The 12,674-nt window shown below is 42.0% G+C and overlaps 1 protein-coding gene across 1 annotated transcript in view; it reads left to right on the top strand.

The window, feature by feature from the left end:
- DPF3 (D4, zinc and double PHD fingers, family 3) overlaps positions 1–11,552 on the top strand; it is a 389,049-nt gene extending 377,497 nt beyond the window's left edge. Inside the window, exons 9-11 of the mRNA XM_006884717.1 lie at positions 6,357–6,469; positions 10,929–11,010; positions 11,481–11,552. Of these exons, the coding sequence (XP_006884779.1) occupies positions 6,357–6,469; positions 10,929–11,010; positions 11,481–11,551 (266 nt within the window). The 3' untranslated portion in view covers position 11,552. The remainder of the gene's footprint in view (positions 1–6,356; positions 6,470–10,928; positions 11,011–11,480) is intronic.
- Positions 11,553–12,674: the final 1,122 nt, after the last annotated feature.

The following is a 12,674-nucleotide window of genomic DNA, read 5'->3' on the forward strand; positions in this document are numbered from 1 at the left end:
AGTGATGACTTAAGTTTTGAACAAGAGTTCAACAGCTGGAGTTGAGAATCTCCTTGGTCCTGCATTTTCCCAAGGGTCCAGAGGCTATGAGAACTTAGTTCCCGTCTTTCTAGCTTGAAGGTCTTTTGGGAGGTTGGAAAGTCTGACATCTTTCCAAGATGAAAAACAAGAAAGAAGCTCATGAAGTGGTCCAAGATTTTCAACAGGAACTTGAGAGGTCTACTTGCTGTCATTCAGTGGTCCCAGGCTATCCTAAAGGATACCAGGTTTCAAAGTTTAGCACAGATGTCTAAAAGGACTTGGGCACAGAGCAGGCTCGAACCAAATGTTTGTGGGATGTTGTTTCATGGATGTAACAACTCACCTGGAAGCAGCTCCAGATGCCTCATTGGCTTCTGAGTTCTGTGTCATGCTCTGGAATGTGCTGACCTTATTCCCAGGGAAGAAAACACTAACTAAAGAGTGCTGTTATTAGTAGAGCAGCATTTGCTCTGCTCTCTCAGCACTCCTCTCATTTAAGGTTTATATTGAACAATGACAAACTCAAGAACCCGAGGCAGTCAATACACCTAATTCCTGAAATCTCTTCTTTTGACTACTGTGACTCCATTGTTACTGCTATGTACTGCAGCTCCATGCTTGCCCATGTTTTTTCTCCATCCATTCTTCCCAGTTAGTTCTTTATGAGGATTTTCTTTTGACATTTAAGTGGTTGAGTTCCTCAAAGCTCAGTCCTAGCTCATTCATCCTTCCCTTTCTTTCTCCCTCCCTTCTCCACTTCCTCACCTGTTTTCCTAGGTTCTTGTTGTGATGTGCCTTCCAGTACAGCATGACTCATAGCGACCCTGTGAACAACACATCTGAACCCTGACTTATGCCATTCTCATCATCTTTGACACATTTGACACCTTGCTGCAGACACTGTGTCAATTGATCCTTTTGGAAGTTTTCCTCTCCTTTCCTGACCCTCCACCTTTCCAAGCATTGTGTCTCTCTCCAAGGAATAGCCCTTCCTAACAACATGCCTGAAGTATGTGAGACAAAGCTTCACCATCCTTGCCTCTATGGAGTCCTGTGGTTGCATCTTCTATAAGACATATGCTTGTTCTTTTGCCCGTCCTTGGAATATTCATTCCTCTTCTCCAACATCCTTAATTCAAAGGTGTCATTTTTTCTTCTGCCATCCTTACTCATTGCCCAGCTCTCAGATGCATAGTGGGTGATCAGAAAGACAATGGCTTGAATCAGGTGCACCTTAGTTTTTAAACTGACTTTATTGCACTTTGAGACTTCGAGAGGTCCCTGACAGCAGCAGACTCTCCTAATTCTATATGTCTCCGAATCTCCTGACTGCTGGTACCAAGGATAGTATCCAAGGAGTTGACAATTTCAATCTCTTCCCCACCTATCATAATCTTGTTACTGGCCCAGTGGGTAGTTTAGTTCATTCTAAAGATCTCAAATCCCATCTATTTAGCAAAACTCTTAAATGGATCTCTCTAGTCCATTTATCTTTGTTTTCTACTAGTTACTCACTTGGCATCTCTGTCAGTAAATTTCACAGACTCCTGCAAACTCCACATGCTCAAAATGAAGTGCGTTCTCTCCCTACTCCATTTGGTCACATAACTTTTCTATGGTTTTCTTCACCTGAGTAAGTTTTACTGCTTTCTACTTAGTTTCTCTGGTCAAAACCTTGAGACTATTTTCATCTGCTTCCTTTCTCACACTTGCAGCCTCTAAACAATTGTCAAGTTCTGTCAATCATACCATTAATGTTTTTCAATTCTCTAGGATACTCTAATTATTATCTCTGTCTTTTCTCTGATAGCTATTCCAGCCTTCTGTCTTAAGTTACGTTTTCTCCATCCTCCAATTTTTCCCATAGACAATACTTTTTTGGGGGGTGGAGAGAATGTGGAAAGGTGCCTTACAACTTTTTTATGTTTTCCTTATTTACTAGTTTTAACTTTTCATTTTGAAATAAAGATTCATGTTGTTGTTGTTGTTGTGTGCTGTTGAGTCGCTTACGACTCACAGCGACACTCTGTACAACAGCTCTGAACCCTGCTCTATCCTGTGCCAACCTTATTGTTTCTGACATACCCCGTTACCCCAGTCACTGAATCAATCCATCTCATTGAGGGTCTTCCTCTCTTGTGCTGTCCTTCCACCCTCCCAAGCATGACGTCCCTCTCTAAGGACTGATCCCTCCTTGCAACATGTCCAAAGTATGTCAGACGAAGCTTCAGAATCCTTGCCTCTAAGGAACAGTCTGGTTTCACCCTCTCCAGGATGAACCTGTTTGTTCTCCTAGCAGTCCATGGTATATTTAATAATCTTCTCCAGCACTACAGCTCAAAGGCATACCTTTTCCTCCTATTATCCCGAGTCATTGTCCAGCTTTCTGATGCATAGCAAGTAATTGTGAAGACCATGGCCTGGATCAGGCACACCTTAGTCCCCAGAGTGACACCATTGCTTTTTAGTACTCTGGAGATGTCCCTGATGGCAGACTTTCATATGAAGTTGTGAATGTAATACAGAGAGATACTGTGTGGTCTTCACTTAGTTTCCCACAGTGGTAACACTGCTGTTGTTGTTATGTGCTGTCTAGTTAGAATCGACTCAGCCGACTTTCCAGTGTGTTTTCAGGGACTGTAAATTGCACTGGAGGACACTGCCCATCTTTCTCCTGCTGAACAGCTGGTGGATTCAAACTGCCTGCCTTTTGGTTGGCAGCTTAATTCTATGCCACTAGGCCACCAGAGCTCCCTGACGGTAATATAACTGTGGTATGTTATTGATAACAATTGCCCTTGGTGCACTGAACAGGCATTACTCAGATGTTACCTGTTTCTATGCACACATGCATGCAGATGTATGCGTGTATATTGCTGTGTTGTACCATCTGTAATCGCTGCCACCACACTCATTCAAGATACAGAACTTCCCCTTCATGCCAAAAAAATACCTCCTGTGAAATAATACTCCTTTAAAAAAACAATATGATCTATGCACTCCCTCAAATTCTTAAATAAGGGCTATGATGTTGTTGTTGAATACAGTTGAGTCAGAACTGACCCATAGCTGACCTTTCAGTGGGTTTTCAGAGGCAGTTTCATTGCATGGGAGGAGATTGCCATCTTTCTCCCACAGAGCAGCTGGTGGATTTGAACCACATGCCTTTGGGATTGCAGCACAGATTCTTACCAGTAGGCCCCCAGTGCTATGAGATCCTGTGTAATCTGGTTCCAGCCACCACTTCAACTACCTCTTGCTCCTCTTCTTTTGCACAGCAAATCTCTACTCACTAGCATTTCCCTTCTTTTAAACTTGTCAAATGCCTTCACTGTTCAGAATCTCCAGATGTGCTATTCCCCTCAGTTGGAATACTCTCCCAGTCAGCTAACAACTTCTCCTCCAGTGATATAAGCTTAAAGATTATGCTGAGTGAAATATCTCAGACACAAAAGGACAAATACTGCATTGCACCACTGTTATAAAGCAGGTCTGACATGAGGGTGGGGTTTGGAGGAGAAAGGCTAAGAGTGGATAGATAATTACCATTGCTTTGGAACAGATGAAAGAAAGGACTGTCTAAAAGGAATATATGATTAGGCATTATACGTACAACAACTGCCCAGAATAAGAGGTATATCATTGCAAAGAGGACTTGGGGTGAACAGTGGGGGAGGTAGGTAATTGTGCAGCAATGAATGAACATTTTTTAAAAAGTGAACTGGGGAAAGGGGAATGGAGGGGAAAGGGGTAAAATGTGCAACAATGAATGAATTAAAATCTTATTTATCTGTAAATGTTAAAATCAAAATTAAAATGAAATTTTATTTAAAAAAAGATCATTCTCAGGGAAGATGTCCTTAGCGAGAATAGGTTCTCTCGTTGTTGTTTTAATTGCAATGACACTTCTCCCTTCCCAGCACGTATTACATGATTGTAAGTAGTTAGCTATTAATTGATGATTCTGGACATAAAGCTGCCTCAGTAGAGACTCACTGAATTAACGAACAATTGTTATGAGCTGCCATGGAACTCAACAAAGTCAACTTACCTAAGTGGAGATCTGCTCCAGAGTCCTGATTCTACCTTTCCAGTGGTACTCAGAGAGCCTGGGCTTCTATGACCTACACTTTCACAGTCTCAAACTCCAGCATTTTCTCTCCTGTTTCCATCTGAGCATTCTTGATGCTGAGAATTTAGAAAAGGAAACATCTCTGGCCAGTATCTTTCTTAGACAGATCTTTGAGATGTTTTCAAAGCTCACTAGCTGGATAGTCTTCCAGGCTTCTGAGGTCTTCCTTCAGGGCCACTGCCATGGTATTACTTTAAGAGCTTTATTAGTTCAGAAGCTGTGGGAGTCTATAAGTTGAATGGCACCTGCGAAGTCTTTGAACAGCTTTTGGATCAATCCTGTTCTCAATACTTCCACTCTGCTATTTGCTAAGTTTCCTCTACAAACAAGTTATTTCCACTTTTACTTTCACCCTTTCATGAGTAACATAGTATAGTTTGTATTTTATAGCCCCAACTTTAAAGGATTGTCTGACTAGGAGATATTTCACACAATTGACTGTGATATAAACCAACTCTCTGAATATTTGAAATGGGAAAAGTAGAGGTCTCCTTCTGGGTCAGAGCTAGAGCAAAGGATATGAGGATCTCATGGGATCTGAACCTGTCTGTAAGAGGGTACTGGGTTGGTAGCACTAAACTCAGCTGGTAGCAGCATCTATAGAATCTTTCTTTAGAAGTGTATAATCCTTTGCATGAATGAGGCAACACGATGCACTATTTTACTGAACATGACAAAGTCAGGAGCTCTGCTGAATGGTGTATCTCCAGCAGTGGTGTCTTAGGCAAAGTTCTCTGTTGCTTTGTGACTGAGTCAGTAACAGGCTCTGTACTGAGTACTCTAGACAGATTCCTATCTGATTCACAGCACTGGGCAATTTAGGAGCATTGTCTAAAATTATCTTTCCTTCCAGATAGAAGGGCAAGTGTCTGCTGTTTCTACAGCTCATAGTTATCCTCTCATCTCTGATGCTTCTTATTTGAGTGAGCTATGGTCTAGGATGAGACGCTCTGGTGACCTAGTGGGTAAGGAATTGAGCTGCCAAGGCAAAAGTAGGTGGTTTGAATCTGTCAGCTGCTCCTCAAGAGAAAGATGAGCAATCTTCTTCCATTTGATTTACAACCCCTGAAAAAATCTGCTGGAGGGTAACTGTAAATTGCTTCTGACTTGACAGTGAGTTGAATTGCTGGCCTAGGATAGAGTCCAGCCTTAGGTTTTGGTCCAGTAGAACCATGTGTTTAGTGACCTTCCCCTAATCTTGCTAGTTTATATGGCTAATTGGTATGATCCTGAGTTAGAGGAATGAGGTAGAAGGAGTAACTGATGGGTTTTTTTAGGATTACTTCAGGCCATTGTCCGCCTTTCATTTTCATGCTCCACTTCCTCACTGTCCTGGCCCAGACACTTCCTTTGTAGTCTCTACTGTTCAGATCTAGGATTTTTGCTAGTCTTACAAGGAGCTCTGATGGTGGTGAGGAGCTGCACTGCTATCCCAAAGACATGCATCAAATGCACCTGCTTCTCCATGGGAAAGGGATGGGCATTCTCCTGTCATGCAATTTATGTCTCCAAAAACCCTCTGGGGAATCAGCTATGAGTCGCTTGTCACTTGACGGCACATAGTAACACAGCATGAATATGGTATAATAATACTTTAGATGCCACCGCAATGCCTCATATTGCTCCTGGACACCGTCCCTGGAAACCTTACATCAGCGATCTCATCTTCCTCCCTTTGCCCCAAGGCCATGTGAACATTTTTGGGTAAGAAGGCCCAACTCTTAAGAGCTGTTGCATGTTGTACCTGCCACAGCTGACATTGGTCTTGGAGATGATGATGCTGGTGTGTCTCCTGGTGCTGCCTTATGCTGTGTGGTTGTCATGTGCTGGCAAGTAAACTGCGACTCACGGCAACCCCGTGGACAATGGATCTGATCCCTTTACGCTATGCACTCTATGGTTTCCTTTCTGGTTCTCTGGTTACTACTTTCTGTGCTCATCAACTGGTGATGCGTGGAGACACACGACTGTGAGAGTGACGGGCAGTGGACAACACCTCACCTCAGTAAGGGTTAATGCCCATCTTCCTCCTCTAGGCTTAACTTGATGTAATTAAGAAGGAACTGATGGTGAAGTCCCTAGCTTGTTTCCTGCCATGTGCTAACTTAGAATGTAAGCATAAATGTGGTTTTTTGTTAGTGGTGTTAAGGGGTGACAGATCAGACTCATTGGTCCTAATGCTGCTGTTTCTGATTCTCTCCAGGTCACCCGACCTGCCTGCAGTTCACCCTGAACATGACAGAGGCCGTCAAGACCTACAAGTGGCAGTGCATTGAGTGCAAATCCTGCATCCTCTGTGGGACTTCGGAGAATGATGTGAGTCTGGGGCACTCCCGGGTGGAGGGAGAGATCTAGAGTAGATAGAAAGGCTAGATCATCACTCAATCAATGGGCTCCCCCTTCAGACCCTTATAGAACAAGGACCTTTCGTGCTTTTTGTGCTTATGGAGAGAGGGAAGGTGTCAATCACAGGCTACTTTGTTGTTCATTTGCCCTTGACCTGAGAACTCAGGAGCTCCCTGGCCATGAACCCTAGAGGGTTCAATGACTGGTTATGGTGACCACTATTTATGGCTGGGATGCACTTCACTGTTTACACAACAATCCTGAGTGCATGATCTCAACCGGTCAAAATAGTAAATGGAATAAATTCAGAATTTGAAATAATACCTTTTTTGTTATGGACATGTTTAAGCATACATAAAGATGGAATAATGAAACTGGCACATCTCATCATCAGCCCTTCTAATACGGCCTAATCTATGTCCTAGCTTGTTTGATAAACACTACTTCCTCCCTACTCCTCCAATGATACTAGTAATATCACCTGTAAGTATTTCCTATATATCTTAAAAAGATAAGGACTTACTTTTCAGTTTTTCAATTTAATGATAAAAATATTAGCATTGGTATAAACAAATTTCTTAATACAAGCAAACATCTAGTCAACATTCATATTTCCCTAATTATCTTCTACTTGTTGTGAATAGTCAAGTCAGAATCAATCCACAGCTGACCATCCAGCAGGTGTTAAAGAGGCAGTTAATCACACAGGAGGAGACGGTGCCTATTCCTCCTGCAGGGTGACTGGTGGGTTTGAACCATGTGCCTTTGGGTTGTCAGCACAACTCCTGAACCCTAAGCCACCAGAGCTTCCTAATTACTTTATTAGATATTGCAAAATGGCAGTATTTTAGAATTCATGATATATATATATTTTCCAATCTCTTATTTGCTTACATTCAGGTACTGATTATAAAAAAAAATGGGACAAATGCTTGGTTTCTTCTTTTTTTATCAGATTTAAAAAATACAAGGAGTTTTCAGAATTTATTTATGATAAAAACACTCAAGAAATAAGAATTGCAGGGTACCTTCTAAATGTGATTAACTAGAACAGTTTTCTCCTTTCCATCTTAGAATTAGTTACTGAATAGAAAAATATTAGAGACATTTTCACTAAGTTAGAGAAGCAGATAAGGCCATTCACTCTCTCTACTACTATTTAGCATTATCCTAGAAATATTAGCTAATACACTTGGACAGGAGAAATCAATTAAGTGCAAATGAACAGGTAACAAAGAAGTACAACTTTCTCTTAATGCATATGATATGGTAGTCTAGCTTGAAAACCTTAGAAAAATCAATGATAAACACACACACAGATCTATATCTATATCTATCTATCTATCTATCTATCTATCTATCTATCTATCTATCTAGTTGTGTTGTTAAGTGCCGTAGAGTTGTAGATGACCCATAGCAACCCTATGAATGAAAGTCTTGAATACAAAACTTTCAACTTTTCTCCAAGCTCATAGAGTTTCTGAAGGCAAGCTTTTTTTTTAGAAGTGGATGCCACTCCTGCTTCATACACACACAGAGAGAGATATAAGTATGGGTTAAATACAGATATAAGTATAGGTGTAAGCACATGGATACGCTCTGATGGCATAGTCCATAGGGAATCGTACTGCTAACTAAAAGGTAGTACCTTTCTCTGCCAGTTTGAATCCATCAATTTCTCCATGGGAAAAAGATGGGCAATCTCTTCCTATGTAATCTGTAGCCTTCGAAAACCTGTTAGGGGGTCATCTCTGAGTTGGTTCCAATTTGATGGCAATGAAATTTGAGTTTTGTTTTTATCTATTGAGTAATAACAAGTCAGAATCAATGAATACACATAGCACCTAGAGCTTGATTTCACTATCATTCTTCAGTAAAAGGAACCAGAGATCTCTGGAGAAATGGCTAATGCCAAGGCTGGGGCAGAGAAAATACAAGAGAACTTGGAGCATCTTGTGATGTTATAAAGAAAAGAATTACTTAAAAAATGATGAGGCATGTCTAAAGGATACAAGAGTGAAACTAAAGGAATTCCCAGTGGCCAAACTGGGACCATTTTGGACTAGGGCACTATTTCCAAGAAAAAGAAATATTATATTGGATTCTTTATCTTGAAAATAATGTCCTAGCTCATTAAAGGGAGCTCTGGTTGCCTAGAAGTCAGAGGCTACACTGCAATCTCAAAGGCCTGCAGTTCGAATCCACCAGCTGCTCTGCATGTTAAAGATGGACAGTCTCCTCCCTTGTGATTTACTGCCTCTGAAAACCCACTGGAGGGCCAGCTCTCTGTTGGTTCTGACTCAACTTCACAGAACAAGAACAATATAATTAGATTATAACCCCAAAATTAAAATGACTATTTGTACTGGTATAAATGAATAAATAAATTAATTCGTTCTTCATAGAGAATTGGACTGAAAGGAATCAGATAGCTAAACAAGAAAATAGAAGGGAAACTTTGGATGGGGAAGAATGATAGGAACTATGGTGGATAGTTGATACAAAGGAGGCACACATTATGGCCCTGGTATTAAAATAATTCTGTTTGACTATACAAGGATGGACTGTCCTTGGAGAAAGACATCATGCTTGGAAGGGTGGAGGGACAGCACAGGAGAGGAAGACCCCGGATGACGTGGATTGCTATAGTGACTGGGGCAATGGAGGATGGTGTGTCAGAATCAGTGAGACTGGCTAAGGACAGGGAAGGGTTCAGAGCTGCTGTACATAGGGTCACCCCCACTATGGGTCTCAGGTGACATGACAACACATAACAACAACAATACAAATAAAAGTTAGTTCTGAATGCTTTCCAATGGGGCATGAGTTACTTATTTGAGCAAGTCCTTTATTGTCCCCAGTTATACTCTCAGCATCATATATTTACATTGTCAATTTGGAGTCTAATAAAAAGCCTTTTATTCAGTAGCCTGGCTTGAAATTCATTTTCTCTTTCCTTGAGTCAATACTTTAAGTATCTTCTAGAACTTCTATGGGTCAGTCTGTAAGAGAGAGAGCAAAGACAAACTTCCAGGACACGAGGCTTCCCATTGACACAATAAATATTTGACAAAGGCTTAGAATATTTTAGGGATACAAAGATAGATAAAGTTTCATCCCTGCCCTTGAAGCTCCAACAAACAAGTGAATAATTACATACATCACAGGATGGGAAAAGCATGAGAGTCGAAGGATTTACTGTATTAAACAGTCAAGGAGAAGTTCCTGGGTGGTGCGAACTGCTAGCATGCTCAACTGTTAACTGACAGGTTGGAGACTTGAGTCTACCCAGAGGCATCTAGGAAGAAATGGATTGCAGTTACTTCTAAAAAAATCAGCCACCGAAATCCTCTGGAACCCAGTTCAACTCTGACATAACAGTATCACGTACGTGTTCTTACATCCATGTATGGAAATCCTGAAAGTTCTGAGTTGTTATCACCCTTTTCAGATGTAAAGGTGTAAAGTGCAGCTCTGATGGGATGGTCTGTAGAAAGTTACCTCTCTGGTCCTTCATATCCACTAGCGGCTTCATGGCAGAAAGGCAATTTCTTCCCGAGCACTTCTAATAGCCTCAACATCCAATAATGGGTCAGCTATGAGTTGGTTCTGACTCAATAGTAATGACTTTTGAGAAATATGGAAAGTCATGTCTGGAGTAATTTTAATTAAAACTCTCAAGCACTTAAAGTATATTTTACACACTAAATAACCATTATAGGGAATATGAACATGCTTAAAATGAGTTTTCTAAGGACAGGCTTCTGAAGTTCAGAAGAATTTCTTTAAGTGGTGATCAAGAAGGCTTCTTGGAAAAAAAAAAATTTTTTTAACAAAAAAGGCTTCTCGGAAGAGAAGCAATGGGGATGTTGTTCTTTTTTTCCCCCTTTGAGTCTCTTTTGGTTGATGATGACCTCATGTCGGCAGAGAAGAACTACTCTGTGGGGTTTTCAATGGCTGTGTAGATTGACACATTGACTGCAACAGTGGACTTGAACATGGCAGTGGAGATTGTGAGGATGACACAGGATTGGGCCTGGCTTCAATCTATTGTTCATAGGGTCACTATGACTTGAGGTAGTGTCAATAGCACCTAACTATAGTAACATGACTTTTTGGACACAGACTGGTAGACCTGTATCCTGAGTTGACTTTGTGTGGATTTAAGCCAGGGTTGACCATAGATGCCACCCAGAAACTCCTAAAGCAGAGGTAGGATTTGTATCATTGAAATAGCAGACAAGGACACTCCAGACATTAGGAAAAGCACAAGGCACATTCAGGCACAGTGAGTCTTCCAAATGGGGCTAGGATAGGGTGACCAGGGAAGCTGATTTAGGAGAGATATATATGGAAGAATAGATAGGGGCCTGAGTCTGTCCCTAAATAATTAAAATTCTCCTTCTCCACCTTCTCTGTATTTCCTCAGGACCAGCTACTTTTCTGTGATGACTGTGACCGTGGCTACCATATGTACTGTCTAAATCCCCCAGTGGCTGAGCCCCCAGAAGGTAATGATGATGAGGTCAACAATAACAACAGCAGCTACTAGTACTGCCACTTACTGAGGCCTCACTATGGTGCAGACCTTGTGCTAATGGCTTTCTATGTCTTGTCTCATTTGCCATCATAACCCTGTGAGGTAGGTATGACTAATACTGATTTACAGGTGAGGAGTCTGAGGGCAAGGGGCTATTTCACAGGCATGTGACTGAGATAATGGGGAGGAGCTTCCAGGGCCAGGTGATGAACTAGGTTAAGAGGCATGGCCAAGAGTGGGGGTTGTCATAGCAACACAGCCAATCATCTAGAGCAGTGCTTCCTCTCTGTTGAAAAGAGCCTACTGTGTTTCCATGGTGGGATTTGCTTCTGGATTGTGAAAGTTAAAAATAAGTCAAGGCTTGTAAGAAGTTAGGGGCTCTGGGGTAGAGTTCAAGAGTTAGAAGAAGAGTTTCTACTAATGCCATTTTGTTTCTTGTAGGAAGCTGGAGCTGCCACTTATGCTGGGAACTGCTCAAGGAAAAAGCCTCAGCCTTTGGCTGCCAGGCCTAGGGCCCAAGGTCACAGAACATGACTTGTCGCTGGAGAGGCTGACCCAGAGCTCAGTTCAAACCAGATCAAATCCAGATTCCTACATATCCAGAGAGACCAGCCGTAAGGAAAGTAATAGTCACAGAAGGGCATGGACACGGGGAACCAAGAGGACGAGGGACCTACTTACCTCCCACACACAGATTCCAGCACTTCAAGGAACCTCTCCTCATTTCTACTAAAGGATCTGGCACTTTTCAAGAACAAGTCTGGCCCCTAGACCAGTGGAATTCCTCTCACAGTCGCCCTTACACCACAGTCCTCTCACTGGCTTTCATTTTAAGGGAAGCCATTTTGTGATCACTGACCAGTCATTTATTTGCGTGTGCTTTGGTGTTTTCTATTTATTCCGTTCTAAGAAATCTTCACACAGCCTCCTGACTCCCAGCAAAGATGCTTTACCCTAAACTCCTACCAGCAGAATGAAGGGCTGTGGAGAAGTTGTTATTTATTACAAGCCTCACTTGGAAACTTTTAGACTTGGTGCCTGGAGGCCATCTTGAAGGTGGAGGCCTGGAATCTTTTTCGTGTTCCCTGGTCTCTGTAAAGAGACACAGCTGCTTTCTGGAACCCATCAGAAGTCCGGTGTCCACATCTCGGATGGTCTTGACCCACTGTGTTAGCTCACTTGATGAGGAAAGAAGTAGAGATTCAAAGAAGATGAAAGAAAATATTGTGAAGATAACCCTGGGGCCCTACCTCAGCCAGTCAGTATTGCTGTCAGGAGAGGCTTTGTAAGGAACTGGGCTGTGTGAGTCCTTGATCTTGAGGTAAGCTAAGCCGTAGCTTACAGAGTAAAACTCAACAGTTTGCCTCTCAACTATCTTGGGCCTAAAGTCCCATTAGGCTATTCCTGGTCACAATCTAGAACCAGGAAGATGAACTACAGCTCTCTGATCAAGTGTCTGACTGCTGAATACAAAAGACGGTGGCTGTAAAAAGAAGCCCTTCAGTATTGGCTGACACAAGAAGTTCCTTCCCCACCCCCATGCTTTCTTCTTTTTTGATAGAGTGTGTTTGCCATTGTCCACTGAGGCAATGGAAATTTTAGGATGGAGGAGAGATGACTGTTACCTAGACACCT

This window comes from Elephantulus edwardii, unplaced genomic scaffold (genome assembly GCF_000299155.1).
Source record: "Elephantulus edwardii isolate Elephantulus edwardi_28Jun2011 unplaced genomic scaffold, EleEdw1.0 scaffold00037, whole genome shotgun sequence".
In the NCBI taxonomy this organism is placed as follows: Eukaryota; Metazoa; Chordata; class Mammalia; order Macroscelidea; family Macroscelididae; genus Elephantulus; species Elephantulus edwardii.